This window comes from Canis lupus, chromosome 19, assembly GCF_048164855.1.
Source record: "Canis lupus baileyi chromosome 19, mCanLup2.hap1, whole genome shotgun sequence".
Lineage (NCBI taxonomy): Eukaryota > Metazoa > Chordata > Mammalia > Carnivora > Canidae > Canis > Canis lupus.
The window spans coordinates 34,382,374-34,401,399 of record NC_132856.1 but is presented as its reverse complement, the minus strand read 5'-3'; the positions used below and the strand labels follow the sequence as shown (position 1 = coordinate 34,401,399).

Genomic DNA, 19,026 nt, shown 5'->3' with positions numbered 1-19,026 from the left:
AAGGAGTAGATGGCTATGAGTCGAAGATATTGTCTTTGCTAACTGGGAAAGAGTTCCTGTCATTAGTGCAACCCAGGGAGGTGAACTATTAATGCTGATTTCAGGCAAATAATGTCATATTGGACGTGCTGATAGGACATCCAGATGGAAATGTTCCTCACAAGTTAAGGGATGGAAATGTGGAATACCAAACAGAAAGTTACACTCTGAAATCACCTAAATTATTAAAATTGCCTTTAATAAATAATAACTGTAAAAAAAGCTTATTAAAAAAATAAAAAAGAGACAACTACAATTCTATTGTAAAGTAGGGAATCTTCAACTCTGAGTGACATTTATTGGTATAGTACCACCCTAACTCCAGAACTAAACAAAGAGTTAACACAAATGGAAGAAAATTACCTCAACATTGTAATCAATTTCTATAGATCATAACCGTACTATGTGTTTTAAGAACTGTAACTTTATAAAGTCTCTTACTGTCACACATGCTGAATCCTTATGAAATAGACTCACGAAATTTAGCAGTAAAATACAGTAATAACACAAAAGCAAAATCCTTCTGAATGCCATAAGAGGTAGCTGAGTTCTAAAGTTTTCTCTCACATGGACATTTTTCTATTACTACTTTTCCAACCTTTAAGTAAACTGGTAAATCTTTGTCATAATGATCCAGGAGACAATGCAGTGACACCCTTCTCCCAGAAGATTGTCGAAACCTAAAACAAAACTGGGTATCTCCAAGACAACCTAATGAAAACAAAAATGAAAGTAATTAAGAATAGCATAGTATAACATTTCTTCATCCAGATTCACCAAATGTTAGAGCTAAAAAAGTCTTGTTAACTATTTAAACTCATTCTATTCTGTTTTAGCATAGAAACAGGAGATCCTGAAAGTTTAAGTGACTTGTCCAAAGCCATCTTTGCTGGTTAGAGGCAAAGCCACCAGCAAAACACACATCTTAACTCTAGGTCTCTTTACTATTTTTTCCTTTCCATTTTTCCCACGTAATTAAAAAAATTTTAAACTGTTTGTATGTAATGTTGACTCACAAACATAATAATAAGAAAAAGAAGTCAAATACAAAAGAACATATCCTGTTTAAATCGATTATGTAGTGTTGTTTTCTTTTTTTTTTTTTTTCCTTTTAAGGTAGGCAAAACTAAACTATATTGTTTAGAGATGCATAGTTGGGTGATAAAAGTATAAAGAAAGGCAAGACAATCACTCTAAGAATCAGGATTGTGGTTGCACTTGGAGGAGGATGGAAAACAGTGCTTAGGAGGGGACAGGAGGGGGCTTGTAAGGCACTGGCAATATTCTATTTCTAGACCTTGTATATGTTTTATATTGTACAATGAGAAGGTTTTTTAAGAAGACATAATACAGGAGACTCAGGAAGTGCCCAAGTAATAGATTCACTATTTTTCTAATTTTAACTTGAAAAGTTTTTGACTAATGTTTTTAAACATCAATCATTTCTAGAAACCTCTTAAGACATGTAAACTTCACCTAAACTGGCCATAATTACGAAAAACCATTTTTACTTTAAGTGTGCACCATGGAAACAAAACTTAGACTATGATTCTTTCCTAAAGATTGCTCTACTGTGCCTGGATTTCCTTACATAACAATAAAAGCTATTTTGGGAAAAAATTAAATCCACTTCAAAGTTGGCCCAGGAATCCCAACATGCATTTTATAAACATATAAGTGAAACAAATTGGCTGGATAATCACAACTGAGACTAGTACTCTCAAATACATATAAAACTCACAGCCTATTGCTGTCTAGATTAATGTTCATCTTCTAAAGGGTAGCCTGGGTGGCTCAGCGGTTTAGCACCGCCTTCGGCCCAGGGCGTGATCCTGGGGACCCGGGATCGAGTCCCGTGTCAGGCTCCCTGCATGGAGCCTGCTTCTCCCTCTGCCTGTGTCTCTGCCTCCCTCTCTCTCCTGTTTCTCATGAGTAAATAAAATCTTAAAAAAAAAAAAAATCATCTTCTAAGATGGCAAGGTGTCTGTTTGTTTGTTTTTTTTTTTTAATTTATTTATTCATGATAGTCACACGGAGAGAGAGAGAGAGAGAGGCAGAGACACAGGCAGAAGGAGAAGCAGGCTCCAAGCACCGGGAGCCCGATGTGGGATTCAATCCCGGGTCTCCAGGATCGCACCCTGGGCCAAAGGCAGGCGCCAAACCGCTGCGCCACCCAGGGATCCCAAGGTGTCTGTTTTTAAGACCTTTTGTCCATGTTACTTCTAAACATCAACCATACTTTAAATAAAACAAACCCTACTTCATCTGATGTGCAACTCGTAAGAAAGGCATTATAAAACATCTGTACACCACTCAAGTGCCTAAAATATTGAACAAATTCTGATTTACATGGGTTTACACTTGAGTCTAACTTCTAATAAGAAAGGGACATAGGAAGACACTGACTACAAAACTAAAAATAAAAAAGGCTATTCAAACACCATGGAATTAGCTTCTTAGCCTTGAAGATCATGCAGAGAGGTAAAAAAGAGAGCCATGAAACCCAGCTGTGATCTTAAAGAGAAGGGTGTGCAGTGGAATACACCTGTGACTCCAATCACATAACGTCAGTTCATTTTGTAATGCCTATAGCCTATAACTCAGATTGCCCTGAGTCCTGAAAGTCCAATCCAACACTCACTACACTCAGAACTGCATGGGTAGACTTTGTAAGGAAATGACGGAAGATCCTATAGGACTTCTCTGTCATTATTTCAATAATAGGCAAACATATTAAGAGATTCCAATAATTCCAAGTTAGAATAAAACTCCTGCTGGGATTTCTCAAAGGCTTTTTTTTTTTTTTAAAAAAAAAAAACAAGATACCATTTCTTTTTTACATAATTCCTGAAAGCTGAGTTGCAAATGTACAGCAAAGAACCCTGGAAGCATTTATAAGGAAAGGAGAAAATACTTTCAAAAATTAAAATGTCAAATCTCCCCTTTTAGATTAACTAAACTAAGTTAACAGGATATTAGAAATAACGACAAAAAAAGGGAAAAGGAGTGCCTTTGCTTCATAGGGTTCTAACTGTGTGTGGTCTAAGATGTGAAATGTTCTGGTCACTAGAAGCCTGAAAAGCTGTTTTGAAAGCGAAACATAAGAGGTAACCTGAAAGATTTGAACAATTAGGACCACACAAAGGGCAAGTTTGAAAAAGGCCAGCAAAACCAAGCTTAAAATAATAATAGTTTGCACCACTTATGTGGTGTTTTCAATACGCCACACACTATTCCACATGCTTTACTTATATTAACAGACACAAACTATTACAAGTAATTGATGGCCGTGCTTCATAACTAGATTCACCCTGTGTGTGGGTTTTTTTTTTTTTTTTAACTTACCGCTTTCACAGAGTTCTTGGGTAAGCTTCCAAATCTTGAACTAAAAGTAAGCTACTTTCTATAAATCCCTAGACATACCAATGTTGCCGGTTTTCGATCTCTTCACTACTTCAACAGTTTATTGCTCCTTGATGTTTTACCTTATTACAACCTAACACTTATTTTAAAAGTTGAGCCAACTAAAATAAAAAAGACATGACTGGCATCATAAAACTAAGAATCACATCACTGACTTGTTAGGCTGAAACGGAGTTTGCATTCTAATACTCTATTTCAATCCACTTTTGCATATTAATAGTATGATCATATTCTTAGTATAAAATTCAAAAAAAATGCCACATGAAAAATAGTTACCTGAATTTGAATCTGGAAAAGACAAATAGCAAATATTGGTTTTCTGAAAAAGAAAACAAAAGCTATATATGCTGACACACACACACCAATAAAAACAAAGAGAAATAGAATAGCAGACTATATGGAGCAATATTTTTACTTACTTCTTTATCAGTAAGTTTGGAATGTTGAGGATAAATTACCTGGAAGAAAAAGAATTAAATCTCGTTAGACAAATATACTGAGTATATATTATAAATATTAGCAGTACTTCTAATACTAGTTGGCTATGGTCAAATAGTTTTAAGAAATTGTTGACAAACTTCAATAATGACACATGGGAGAAGCTGGAAGAACTAAGTAGGATTTACATTAGGAAAAAAAAATTCACAAAGTTACCTCTAAAAGATTGGTGAAATCTTGGTTTATCAAGAATAATTTACCAGCTGATTTACTAAGGACTCAAAGCTTATTGAGTTTTCTTTGGAGCACTAAAATCTAAAAAGAATTTGATCCATCAGCTGGCATCTACTTCAAGAAATAATGAATTTTTCAATCAATTCTAAGAAGTAATTCAAATCACCAGTTACTTATTGAAAGAAAAACTGGAAGGAGAAAATAATTATCCATAGTTTAAGAAATCTCAAAGGCCACCTCCCACCATAAAATCTATCCTAATTTCCTCCAACCCCTTTAAATAATCATTGCATTTTCTTAGGACAGGTCAGTTTAGTGCCTATAGTGATCAAGAGCACCTTCTGAGGGAAACTCCTTCCCCACAATCCCTGCAAAGGAAGCAAGTATAGGCCAGAACAGCTCCTGTCAAAACAAGCACTAGCAAACACCAGACCCAAAGGCAGCAAGACTCAACAGGCCAGTCAACCAACTACTGAAATGTGGCTAGGTGTGAAAATTCTGACAACGCTCACGTGGACCAATCCAGACTCTCTGGGGAATATAAAGAAGAAATGAGGTTAAAAGCAGCAGGTTAGCTAGTGGCTAATAACAAAGAGTAGCTAAATTATGTTAATGTTGGGTTGCTAATGTGGGGATCCATGACTTCTCACTTCTGGAAGAATTCATGAGTTCTTCCATTCCCTCAGCTGCCCAAGAGCCTAATAATTTTCCATTTCCAGATATAATATACAGTAATATCACATTATAAACTCTATTAAAGTAGTTTCACACATTTATTTCACTTATTTAGCCCTCACAATAATAGACAAGGCCAGGAGTGATATCCTCATTGTATATATAAGAAAACTACGGTAAGAAAAAAAGATGGGGAGAAATAATAATGAGTACCTTCTGGAATTTTTAACTTTCACAATAATTCTGTCAATTCTCCTTGTATTTACAGAAGAGGGGACAAGTTCATAGTACTTAAATAACTCTCCTAAAGTTTCCTTGTTTAGTTAAGTGCCAGAGGCAGGGCTTGAACCAAGGCCTGATTCCAAAGTACACAAGCCACCATTCTCATTCCATCCTTAGCAGCGATCATTACTGTACAATCACAGCCCTCTTTCCCCACTAGCTAGCTAGGATGTGGCATATAATTCTTCTCAATATAGGGCTACAGGAAGGGTCTAGAGAGCTGATACATTACATGAAAACCACCTACCATACCTGGAATAGAGAATGACACCAAAGTCAATATTCCTTCTACTTACTCTGTTTTGTACCATGTTCTGACCAATCTAAAGTAACCTGTCTCCACAATTCATGAAGGCAAGAATCTGGTCTGTTTTGTTCATCACTCCATCTTAACACCTAGAGCATTCTCTGCTGCACAGTAAACACTAAAAATATTTCTTCAATAAATGGATATACCCTCAAATTAGTTCAACAACTCAGTATTTAATAATACGTAATTCTTCTTTATGTGTACATAGATTTCCCTTGCTTCACCTTGAGACCATTTTACCTTGTTACCTTTAAAAATGGCAAATTATAACCTATTTAGCTCTATTTTAAGAAAATCTCATTACATATAAGTTATCCCGGAGTTATCATATTGGTAAAATTTAGTGGCCTGTAACAGCTTTATATTAGACTCTGAGTTTTATGTGAGTGCCCTTCAGATTTTTCTTTCCTGCAATTAAAATATAAACTTAAAAGCAAATATACAAAATTTCCTTTTTTTATTACATAAAGACATCACAGTGGTTTGTTCAGACTTTGGTTTCCTATGGTTTAAAATACCAGCATGACAATATAGAAAAAAATGTTATGTTTTACCCATATATATATGAGTATCTTATATATAATGTGTGTATATATCTGTATGTATATTTAAAGGACTTATGCATGCTATATATATTTAAGCTAAAAAGATGTAAGAACTACATAACCTATCAAGTCTGCCTTTTAAAAACTCTGTGTTAGACTGTCAAACAGTATTCTAGAATTTCATTTTAATGTATTCTGTTAAGATTATCCAGTGTTTTATTTTGAAATAGATATGATATTCAAAAGGAAATAATGTATTTTTATGATATAGGAATGCACATGTCCACAGTGTACTTAAGATCAAAAAATAGAAAAAAAAACATACTTAGCTTTAAAACTTCAATTAAACTCCCTACGTAAAAACAAAAAGTAACCACTGCCAAGTATCTATCTCAAACTGCACCAACTGCCAGTTACTAGATTATCTATGTACATACTTTATCTTGTTAAAAAAAAAAAAGTATAAATATAAGTCTGGGCAATCAGTGTTAGTTTAGTTGGTTAGCTCCTGATAACTATACAGGCATTAATCAACTGTGGATTGGCCCCAGTACCTGGAGACGCCTCTCGCTTGAAGTTTCCTCTCTCCACAGCTCAAGTCCAGGCATCTCTGTCCCCCAGGCCACTGGCATTCCTGGGAGGCATCAAAGGGGGACAGAGAGCATCAGCTAATGTCACCCTGGTTCTGTTACCTATGTTAAGATCTTCCATGTTATATGAAACAAGGGAGAGGTGGCCAGGTAATCAGCCAAGAAAAAAGTAAGGTTTATTTGATAGCATTATTAAGGCCTAAAAATAATGACATAGAATAAATATTTCACATCATGATGTAATAGGAAAAAAGTACCACAGGAAAAAATATTAATATAGATACTGAAAAGTAGTATTTTGAAAATGTTTTAAATCAGGTTATTCTCTTCAAAGGTATGTCTGCCACTTACCCCTGCATACCCTAACATTCCCAACTCTATGTGGAGTAATTATGGTCCCAGATTAAAAAAAATGAGGAACACCAGTTAACTTACTGCTAATACCACTTGGACATGGGAAAAATTCATGCCTGCCATGCATCCCAGTTATCTGTGAATGGATGCCTACCAGCTGCCATGTCACTCAGTGTCTGTTTCCATTACACTCTACCCAGCATCTCAGGCCTAGCAGAATCTACATCCTAGGCCTGCTTTAATCTCGTATATAAACATTAACTCACATATAAACATAATCAAAACCTTAAAAAGAGGATAAATTCCAAACCTATTAACCCTAGCTGGCTCTCAGTTTGTAGAGTATCTAACTCTTGATTTTGTGGTTTTAAGTCTGAGCCCCACCACTGGGTGCAGAAATTACTTAAAAACAGAAGCTTATTTAGTTATTTTTAATTTTTTTTTAAGTGGGCTCCACACCAAGCATGGAACCCAATGTGGGACTTAAACTCACAAACCTGAGATCAAGAGTTGGATGTTTAACCAAATGAGCCACTCAGGTGCCCCCAAAATAAAATATAAAAAGAAAATTATGTCTTTAATGATTAGACAATAACATTCATTCCAAACTGAAAATGGAAACTGTTTACAAGCAAAAAAAAAAAAAAAAAAAAAAGTCTACATTTTTCAACTGGTTATGTGCCACATAATTTTAACAAACTGGCTGGAAAATATTTTAAGATAGATTATAAACAATATAATATTTTTTGTTTTTAAATATTTTATTTATTCATGAGAGACTCAGAGAGAGGGGCAGAGACACAGGCAGAGGGAGAACCAGGCTCCTGTTCCAGTAGGGAGCCCGATGCAGGACTTGATTGCCAGAACCCGGGGATCACGCCCTGAACCGAAAGCAGATGCTCAACCACTGAGCCACCCAGCCGTCCCAATATCTCATTTTCTAAGAGAGTAGCGAGAGAGAACATGAATAGCAGAGGGAGAAGGAGAAGCAGACCTCCTCCTGAGCAGAGAGTCAGATATGGGGCTCCATCCCAGAATAGTGGGATCATGACCCAAGTCAAAGGCAGATGCTTAACCGACTGAGCCACCCAGGCACACCTATAATACCCCTTTTAAAAGGCTTTTTAATATGATAAATAAAGCAATGACACCCCAGTAGCAGTGAGTACAGCTAATACTGAGATGCTGACTGATAAGTACCATTCTGCAATAAAAAGAAACAGGGCTTCTTAGGGAGGTAGTGACTACAGGGTGGGACAGGAAAAATACAAGATGAGCCTGGAGCATCTTGTAGTGCCAGAAAGAAAGTGTTCAAAAAAAGGAAGGGGGAGGGCAGCCCAGGTGGCTCAGCGGTTTAGCGCCGCCTTCAGCCCAGGGCCTGATCCTGGAGATCTGGGATCAAATCCCACATCGAGCTCCCTGCATGGAGCCTGCTCCTCCCTCTGCCTGTGTCTCTGCCTCTCTCTGTCTCTGTGTCTCTCATGAATGAATGAATGAATGAATGAATGAATGAATAAATAAATAAATAAATAAATAAAGCTTAAAAAAAAAAAAAAAGGAAGGGGGCATGATTAAAGAACACAGAAGCCAACCTAAAAAGGTATCTATGCTCAAAGCTGGTTAAGATAGTATCCTTGAATCCATAATGATATAGGTAGATGGACAGATGGATGAGAAAGAGAGACAACTCTTCCTCATAAAAGAATTCCAACTAATAAATATAGAAGGAATAAAGAAAAAAAATCACTACGAGAACACCAGAATAATAATTACTGTAGGTAAGATCCACTTACGGATGTTGAATTAGCAGGCAAAGTTTAGAAAACAAGATCCTGCACAGTTTCAATATCTAACAAAATAAACACTTATTAATTACAAGAAAAATAGTAACTTTATAGTGGATAAACATGGCAGACATCATCTCAATCAAGTGATCAAGGTTAAAATCACCAATAATGTGACATTTTAACATCCTATACTCCCTGATATGATGGCCTGAAAAGGGCACATCATACCTGGGGTATTCTTCCCAGTAATTCATAACCTCAGACTAATCATGACAAAATACCAGAAAAACCAAAACTGAAAGACGTACTACAAAATATATGAACAGTATTCTTCCAAAATATCAAGATCATGAAAGACAAGAAAAGGTTGAAGAGCTCCATGGATAGAAGAGAACTATAGAGATATGATACCTACATGAAATGTAGGAAACTGGACTGGATCTTGAAACAGATAAAGCACAATAGTAGAAAAATTGGTGAATCCCAATAAACTCTGTTTAGCAAATTGTATCACGCCAGTATTATATTCTTAGTTTTTATTACTGTACTATGTTTATGTAAAATGTTAACTTATGAGAAAGCTAAATGAATTACTTTTATAACTCTATGTAAATCAAAAATTGTATCAAAATAAGGTTCAAGGAAAATAATACTTCTACTTCACAATATATAAAAAAAGTAACCCAAAGTGGATTAAAAACCTAAGTGTAATACTTAAAACTACAAATGTCTTAAAGAAAATGTAGGAATAAATCTTTATAGCTGTGGATTAGCAAATGGTTTCTTAGACAATAACAGGATGAGCAACCAAGGAAAACATAAGTTGGCCTTTACCAAAATTCAAAACCCTTGTATTTCAAAGAACACTACCAAAAAAGTGAAGACAACCCACAGAATGGAAAGAACTATTTGCAAATCATGTATCTGATAAGGGTCTAATGTACAGAATATAAAGAATTCTTACAATTCAATAAAAAAGTCAAATAATCCAATTTTTAAATGAGTAAAGAATTTGATTAGATGTTTCTCCAAAAAAGATATTCAAATGGCCAGTAAGTATATGAAAAGCCACTCAACACCATTAGTCATTAGGGAAAATGCAAATAAAATTATAATAAGATACCACTTCATATCCACTAGGATGGCTGTAATCAAAGACACACACAAAGACAAGTGCTGACAAGATATGGAGAAATTAGAACCCTCATATATTATTAACAGAAATGTGAAAATACAGCCACCTTAGAAAACAGTTTAGCAGTTTCTCAAAAGAGTAAACATAGTTACCTTACTAAACATCAATTTCACTCCAAGACAAGAGAAAACCAAGTTCACACAAAAATTTATAAACATATGTTCATAGTAGCATTATTTATAATAGCCAAATTTCCATCAAATAATGAATGGATAAACAAAATGTTGTATTTCCATTTAATGATATAAAATTCATCCATAAAAAGAAATGAAGTACTGATATGTACCACACCATGGAGAACCCTAAAAATATACTAAGTGAAAGAAGTCAGACAAAAAAAATGCCACAGGTTGTATGATTCCATTCGTATGAAATGTATAGAATAAGAGAATCCACAGAGACAGAAGGTAGATTAGTGGTTGCTAGGGTCTGGGGAGAAAGGGCAAGGGGTCATGACAGAAAGAGGACATAAATGAAATTTCCGTGGCAGTGATAATTCTGTTTCTTGATCCCTATGGTAGTGGATGGTATTATTACTTTGTGAAAATTCACCCAACTTAAGATTTGTACACTTTCCTACATGTATGTTATGCTGCAGTAAAAATGTTTAATTTAACAAGTGGGAAAAAATGGCCCGACACCACAGTATCAGAACAGGCTGGGCCTCAGTCTAAGATTCCAGCTTATTCAAGATCAAAACTAAATTATGCTCCTGGAAAATGTGATCAGTTTGAACATGGAACGGACAGTGAAACATTTCTTGCTAATAAGAGTAAAGTTTAGATACAATTGTCCATTTTTCACATAATTCTTCATAGTAAATATAAAACATAAAGCACTTGTAAACACATTAACTGGAGAGGGGAAGATCCCAGATTATCTCCATATTGGGATTATATAATTTCATAATAGAACCAGAGATTAGCAGCACTGAAGAAGCCCTTGTAAAATCTGGGAGCCTAAACTCAGGAGATCACTAAGGCTTTAACTCTCAAACCACATAACTACATCAAGCTACTATGAAATGCTGCAAGTTCACAAGGAAATGTAAAGGCCCTTATTAGTACCTGCAAACCCTCCTGTTATAACCCTCAATGTTTAATGGCCTACCATCTATGCTAAACTGGAAGCTCACTGAAGGGAGGGTTCATTAAGGCTTTATCTCCAGAACACAACAGTGTACAGATATGGTAGTTGTCCAATAAATATCTGCTGAATGGACAGTTCAGACAGTCCAGCAACATACAATTACACATAACAGCCATTTTGATTAAAACAGTAAACTTGCTGAGGATCAAATACTGAGGTTATGGAGCATCCAGTTTAAGAAGGAAACAAACAACCCTTCACACAACTGCCTTCACCTTTCTCAAAAAAATAAACAAATGTTGCTAAAATAAAGCAAACTGTGGTGACTACCTCAGGTGCTCCACTCTGCTAGAGGGATAAGGGGGAACAGGCAGTGACGAAAAAAGCAGAAGTGAAAAAGAAAGGGGAGTCAATTCTCCTGTTTTTTTTTTTTTTTTTTTTAATGACACATAAGTATGCCTTCAACCCCACAGCAGAGCTTTATCTTCAATTTGTTTTGTTTTGTTTTTTTTTAGAGGCGGCGGGGTGAAGATCAGTAATCCAAATAACATCACAATTCACCCAATATATTAATGATAAACTGTCCTTTTTGTAGATTATTTAATTGGCCTGAAATTATTTTCAGCAAGAGGTGGAATACAAATTATATATACATACAAATGTGCTATTTCATAGATTATCAGCAAAATGAAACCTAAAAAACTTGATTTCCAGGAACTGCTTTATTTTTAAGTATTTATTTATTTATTTATTTATAAGATTTTATTTACTTATTCATGAGAGACACAGAGTAAGAGAGAAGCAGAGACACAGGCAGAGGGAGAAGCAGGCTCCCTGCAAGGAGCCCGATATGGGACTTGATCCCAGATCCTGGGATCATGCCCTGAGCCAAAGGCAGACGCTCAACTGCTGAGCCACCCAGGTGTCCCCCCCTTTTTTTAATGTATGTATGTATGTATGTAATCTCTACAACCAATATGGGGCTTAAACTCAACCCCAAGATCGAGAGTTGCATGTTCTTGTGATTGAGCCAGCTAGGTGTTCCCCCAGGAAGTGCTTTAAATACTTGGGTTCACATCCAAAACTGATTTTTTTTTTAATGAATTTAAAGCAAAATAATAGGAGTGAGAGAATAGCCAAGAATAGTCCTACACTGATTACTGAATGTGCAAGGACACTAACTATAATAAGGGACCAACATTTGAGCATGCATTAAGCGATAGGTATTAATTTCTACATGCATTCTCTCTCTTAGTACCTCCAACAACACTCTCAGGATATTATTATACCACTTTATTAGTTGAGAGAAATGAGGCTCAAAAAGCTGAAGAAACTAGCCAAAAATCAGGTAACTAGCAGATGTTCAAAACCCCACACCTTGTGCTCTTTTAATTAGACTGAAATTATCCAAAGAGTTGATAGGTAAAGCCTTCAAGGAAGGAAAGCTACCAATGATGCCTCAATTCTTATAAAATCAAGGTCTAAAAGGTTCAGAAGCTGACCTCAAATTACAGAAATGTAAACTTCCTATTACATTCTATAAATTCATGTGACTTTTTTTAGAGCAGTGTAGAATTTAGTGATTCATCAGTTACATGTAACACCCACCTCTCATCACTTCAATGATCACTGCCCTCCTTAATGCCCATCACCAGTACATTAAAAGGATTATTCACCACTACCAAGTGGGATTTATTCATGGGCTGCAAGGGCGGTTCAATATCTGCAAATCAATCAATGTGATAAACCTTGTTAATAAAAGACAAGAACCAGATGATCCTCTTAATAGGTGTAAAAAAAGCATTTAACAAAATATAGCATTCTTTCTTGATAAAAACTCTCCACCTTGTAGTTCATATACTTTAAAGGCTTTCAAATCCCCCCCCACCAAATAAATAGTCGTTTTTTTTTTTTTTAAAGGGGAGGGTATCAGGGTAGCCCAGTTGGTTAAGCATCCAACTGATTTGGATGCTTGATTTCAGCTCAGGTCATTATCTCAGGATGGTAGGATGGAGCCCCCAAGTCAGGCTTCACACTCAATGCAGTGTCTGCTTCTCTCTCTCCCTCTGCTCCTCCCCTCTCCCCAATATCCCCTGCCCAAAATAAATAAATAAGTAAATCTTTAAAGGGTCTCAGAAATTCAAAACATCTCTAAGATGTATATACTGGTAGCAAATAACTCTCTACACTATGAAGAAAAAAGAAAAAGTAAATTACTAAATATCTAAACTAAGAAAAATGGTTAAATAAATTATGGTGTAAAAAACTCTATGAAGAGTCTTTAATGATCTGGCTAGTTATTCATGAACATATTTATCAATAAAAGCAGAGTCTGATAGTTAGACCTGTTTTGGGGGACTGCTGCCCAACCCATGCTTTGCAAGTGTCCCCTCCTCCTTTTACAAGTGGCTTCTACTGTCACTGAAGCTCTGTCTCCCAACACAGATGACTGAACAAGAGGGAGCACCTGACCCATGCTGAGCCAATCAGATACTTCAGTATTTGAATTAAGCTTCAGCCTGGTTCCAGAACACTAGAGTAGGTTTGGCTAAAATCAGCACCACAGTAATCCAAAGTCAAGAGAAATGGGGGAGCAGAAAATGAAACTTGCAGAAGAAACCAGCCTCAGCACAGAGAATGAAACAGACTTGCAAAGAGAAGCAGAGACAAAAGACTACACAGCTCTAGAAAAAAAAGGCAAAAAAGCCTGGGGCTTTCCAAATCCCGAGGTTCATTCCAGCTTCCTGCAACTGGGTTCCAAGAGACTCTTTACTATCAATCTTTTTTAAAAATTTTGATAGTTTCTTTTCTTAAGAAACAAATTAATTCTTGACAGATATGAAATTATGTAAAAAAGAAAAAGCATTAACAAAAATGTCAAATATTAATAGCACTTTTTTCTGTGTTTTCTACAGTATTTACAATTTTCTTTCCTGCCAAGTTTTCAACAATAAGCATATTATTACTCAATCAAGGAAAAAAATACTTGAATAAATGAGGCAATTCTGGATTTAGATGATTAAGGCTTTACTATATAATCAGGTAATTTCAGAGCTGGTACTGATTTAGTTTATAAAATCCACAGGATCTGAAACTTTGTTCCAGAGGGCACGTGGATTCTGCAGTGATGCTTCAGGGCCACTTTGTGGGAAAAGAAGTTAAGCACACCTCCTATTGTCAACACCTTTTATAACCTCTTTCCAACTTAAAAGATACCTTTCATTGTCCCCTTTATAGGGTCTAACAGACATTTTCTGCAACATGGACCACTCCCCTAACCTACAGGTCTTCAGCTAATTATTTGCCCCAAACCAGGCCTGAGTACCTTCCTTGGGCATCTCTCTTCACTGAAGTGGCTGAAAAGGGCAACTTCTCCACCATAAAGATTATAGAAGCTAAGGAAATAAGTTGTAGGGAGCATGAAGCATAAACAAAATCCCATAAAACAAGAGCATAAGCAAGAAGCTTCCAAGTTAGGGCTGTAGTCATTTTATGAAGCCCTACTAGGTTTGTACCTTGAATATCTTGAGAAATCTGTTGCCTTACAACGTTTCCTTTTCTGCTTGAGCTATAGCTTAATTCCTGTTGTCCACAACCAAATATACACACACAGGCCCCATCTCAACCAGGTTAGCCACTGAGGTCTCATATTAAGTTTTTATTTACACAGGGGAAAAAGTTCCCTGCTTAAAAAAAAAAGTAAGATTCTACTAGCTCAAATTCATTTTACTAATGAGAAAATTAAGATTCGAAGCCTTGCCTTTACAAAGCAAGTTAAGGACTCTCTCCACTGAAAAAGGAAATTTCCAGACTTCCCAAATACAAACTCACCTAAGTCTTACTGAGGCACAGGTACTGTTCCAGATGTTTCACCAACATTAATTTATCGAATTCTCACTTCTCACAGCAATGTCATGATGCAGGTACTGTTACAGAGGAGTGTGAGGCAAGCAAAGTTAACATGTCCAAAGTCACAGACTCAAATCTAGGCAGTCCAGCTGTGGAGTCTCAGTTCTCAACTGAGACTATGATATGCTACACTGTCTCTTTGTTGAGGATTTAAGCTTTACCAAGTGGCACTGTTTATGCATTTGTTTAAAATTTGCAAATGTTCCTTTCTGTCATGGCACAACAGATTTTTATGTCTCTTTCAACCCTAATATTCAAAGACAGTGAGGTCACATGTGGCTTCTAGAATATTATAGTCCTAACTTGGCTTTTACTTATTCTTTAATTAATTTCCCTTTTGAGTCTCCATGGTTGTGCACTACAGGAATTGGGGCTGGAGCTACTCTATGTCACTTCTCCAACCCAATTCTACATTAATGTTCTTGTCCCATTACAGCCACCCCACCTGTCTACTTTTGGTATGAATATGACCATAATACAAAAGTGAAATATATTTTTCAATTGTTTCATTAAATTCATTACTAATTTATGTTTCTTTTTCTTCTTTTAAAAGTGGCAAGGTACAATATTCTACATTTCTCAGAAAAACAAAACAAAATTAAGTTGTGCTGCAACCAATTTAATGTGTTTATCCTTTTCATATCCTTATTTATTAATTTTTTTTAAGATTTTATTTATTTATTCATGACAGAGAGGCAGAGACACAGGCAGAGAGAGAAGCAGGCTCCATGCAGGGAGCCTGACGTGGGATTCGATCCCGGGACTCCAGGATCACGCCCTGCCCTGAAGGCAGGCGCTAAACCACTGAGCCACCCAGGGGTCCCCTAGATCCTTATTTATTAAGGGAATCTTCCCCCTCCTTATCCTATGTTTTCTAAAATCAGTGATTCTTAGTCTGGGAACAGTGGAATAAAGATCGCAGATGGGGATCCCTGGGTGGCGCAGCGGTTTGGCGCCTGCCTTTGGCCCAGGGCGCGATCCTGGAGACGCGGGATCGAATCCCACGTCGGGCTCCCGGTGCATGGAGCCTGTTTCTCCCTCTGCCTATGTCTCTGCCTCTCTCTCTCTCTCTCTCTGTGACTATCATAAATAAATAAAAATTAAAAAAAAAAAGATCGCAGATGACCCCCATATAGTCCACAGAAGTATATATATACATAATTTGTATTAGCAAGCATTTTTTGTAATGGAGTTCATATTTTTTAAAAGATTCAAGACGCAAAAAAAGTTAAGAACTACTAATCTAAAGAAAACTGTTCAGTAGCATATCCCATGGGAAGTAAAATTCAAAATAAGTCCTTTAATGATTTACATTTTTGTAACACGTCAATTATACTAAATATTATCTGGTCAGAAAAACATACTTATAAACAATGTCCTGAATGCTGAGAGCCCACAAGGATCTCCTTAGACTATTTTAAAATACAATCAACTACAACAACCCAATCCTACACTTTCTGATTAAATCGTATTGTACTACTTATATAACTTCAGGTTAACATGTCAATGTAAATGATAAATAACTTACAAATCACTAATTCAAAGCCTTGGAAATTGCTGTTTCTATCTCAAGATAAAGAACTGTTCATGTATTCACTCATTCTATCAGGAAGTATGTATGGAACACCACTATGTACCAGGCATGGCATTTGGACCTATCTGCTGCTGTGATTAATTTTTGCTTCCCCTCTTAACTGTAGTCTAAATCTATAAACACAGGTTACAGCATTTTGTTCATATTTGTATGCCCAGCATCCAGCATAATGCCTAGATCTTAGTAGAAACTTAACGTGTACCGAACTGCGTAATGATAAAGCAGAGTAGACGTGCTGAATACAAAAGCACTAGCTTTAAGAAAAACCTTCCTGGCCAATTTTCATAGACAAACTCCACCAAAGTCTGAATGAGATGGTTCATTAAAATCTGTCACCATCACCAAAACAAACTGGCAAAAATTTTCCAAACATACCTCCTTCTGATCAGGCTTTCCTTGGACACAAAGACAAGCACTGTTTTATGCCACACAAGGGACCCTAGACAACCTCAAGAATAACATTCAAAGGCCTTTCAATGAGGCATCATAAAGATGGAAACTTGATCCACACACAAGATGAACTATGAACTATGTTCACCTTGATAGCTTTCAGGCCAACTGCTTCAGAAGCAACATCAATAAATACTAGAAATGGTAAAATAATAATAATAATAGAAATGAGGAACAAAAGGGGGAAATTATGCTGAGATAAGCATTTCCGCTCAGACTGAGCAGTATGCTGTCAGAGTTGGTGGAAATGGCCAAAAACGGTTTAGGAGTCTAAAAAGTTGGTTGTGTAAGGCTTGGTTGGCTATTCCAGTTCACCGTATGTCAGGGGCATTGTTCGCGTCTCCATAAAAAAGTCCCCAACATCTGCCTGCAGCCTTCTCCAGGCGCCGCTAACCATTTCAGTTACTCATGTGACACCGGGTTTAAAAAGAAAAACAAACAAAACGAACCTCAACAAGTATTTAGGAGGGGCCTCGAGAGAACTTTTCACCCCTAGCCGCAGCCCATGATCCTCCCACGGGAGCTGCCAATGGACCGCAGCCCGGCCCGACCCGCGGAGCGGCGGCCGGCCACGCCCGGATGCGCGGCCCGAAGGCCCCCGGGCCACACGCTCTGCAGCGCGGGCCGCGGACGAGGCGCGGGGGAAGGTGCGGCCGGGCCTCACCTCCACGGCTTGGCCCAGCTCCAGGTCGAAGCCCACCACACACACGCAGTGCAGCCAGGCCGAGAAGCCGTCCCAGCGCAGCAGGCCCCGGCCGCGGCCCTCGTCTTCGTCGTCGTCCTCCGGCGCGCCTCCCGCCGCCACCACCACGGCCGGCGCCCCGCGCTCCTCCGCCGCCGCCACCGCCTCGTCCAACGGCCCGCGGGAGCCAGGCCCCGAGGCCGCCAGGCCCCGCAGAGCCATCGGCCGCCCCCTTGCTGTTCGCGCCGCCTCCGCTGCAGAGCGCGCCCGGCTCCGCGCAGGCGCAGCCGCAGCTGCCGCTGCCGCAGCCGCAGCCGCCGGAGACTGGCTCGGCCGGGGCGGGGCCGGGGGCGGGGCCGGGGGCGGGGCCCACGTGATCCTGGGAGCCGGGCTCGGCGTTGAGGCTCCCTTGCCACTGCGCAGGCGCGGGGTCGTCTTGCAGGCGTTCCCTTGCGGTTGAGAAACACGCCCTGGCATCCTGGCCTTAAAGCTCCTCGGGAGTGCCTTGTGAATCCGGATACCCTTCTTCGCAGCCCAACGACCGGGGCAGGAGTTATCCTTGGAATGACACGTTCATAATTGTAAGGTATCGTTAAATTATTACACGTAATGGTAATGGTGGCTAACATTTCCCGAGCTCTTACTGTGGGCGGTTGATGTGCCGACAAGCACTTTGCAAATATTTACTCCATTCATTCTACACATCGTGACCAGTAGTTGGACTTCATTGTTTTCTTTTTTACAGATAAGGAAATTGAGATTCTGAGAGGTGACATGACTAGCCCAACAAGTATTACAACTTCGGTGCCGGCTGTCAGTTCGCTCTCTCATCTGCTGATTCAGAGATCTGTGTCTTCACGTCGCTGTTCCCTCTCCACCAGGGTCCCACCCACCTTTCTTGGCCTGGTTGTCCGTGACTCATTCAACACTCACACAACATCTACAGTGCTTTCTGAAACACCAGGTTGGCCTCCACAGCAACCTCTGGATCAGTCTCTCTTAGCAAGGGCCTAGTCTCAGGCAGCTTTGTGGTGGTGGTTGTCGTTGTTTAGATTTGACTTTTAAGTCATCTCTTCATCTCTGTCACCAGTATGGGGCTGGAACTGACAACGCCAAAATCAGGAGTTGCACTCTACCAACTGAGCCAGCCAGGCACCCCAAGAAGCTTTGTATTCTCAGAGATCAGCACTGTGCTGAGCACCAAGGAGGCACTTGGTCTATTGACTTATTATTGATTATTGGTCCAGCATGATACCACTGATTAGGGTTTTATTTAGCACCTACTATGCTGAGTATAAATAGCACAACGAAAGTAAATAGGAAACACACAACAATACCTTAATAGAAAAATGAGTAATAATAACTCACAATAATGAGTGGATAATAACTCACAATAAACTTTTTTTTTTAAATCACAGTTTTCATGTTTT

At 38.2% G+C, this 19,026-nt stretch overlaps 1 protein-coding gene across 6 annotated transcripts in view; it reads right to left on the bottom strand.

Moving 5' to 3' along the window:
• Window positions 1-17,833, bottom strand: part of DENND6A (DENN domain containing 6A) — a 49,512-nt gene extending 31,679 nt beyond the window's left edge. For 2 of the 6 annotated variants that reach the window (XM_072785751.1, XM_072785752.1), the window contains exons 1-4: window positions 17,579-17,833; window positions 3,882-3,920; window positions 3,739-3,781; window positions 638-750 (exon numbers count right to left, since the gene is read on the bottom strand). In XM_072785751.1, coding sequence (XP_072641852.1) covers window positions 638-750; window positions 3,739-3,781; window positions 3,882-3,920; window positions 17,579-17,818 — 435 coding nt within the window. In that variant the 5' untranslated portion in view covers window positions 17,819-17,833. Of the gene's footprint in view, window positions 1-637; window positions 751-3,738; window positions 3,782-3,881; window positions 3,921-6,500; window positions 6,581-12,569; window positions 12,636-14,792; window positions 14,810-17,363; window positions 17,412-17,578 lie in introns of those variants that run through there. The other 4 variants (XM_072785755.1, XM_072785754.1, XM_072785753.1 and 1 more) reach the window with 4 other exon arrangements.
• Between the last annotated feature and the right edge of the window lie 1,193 nt (window positions 17,834-19,026).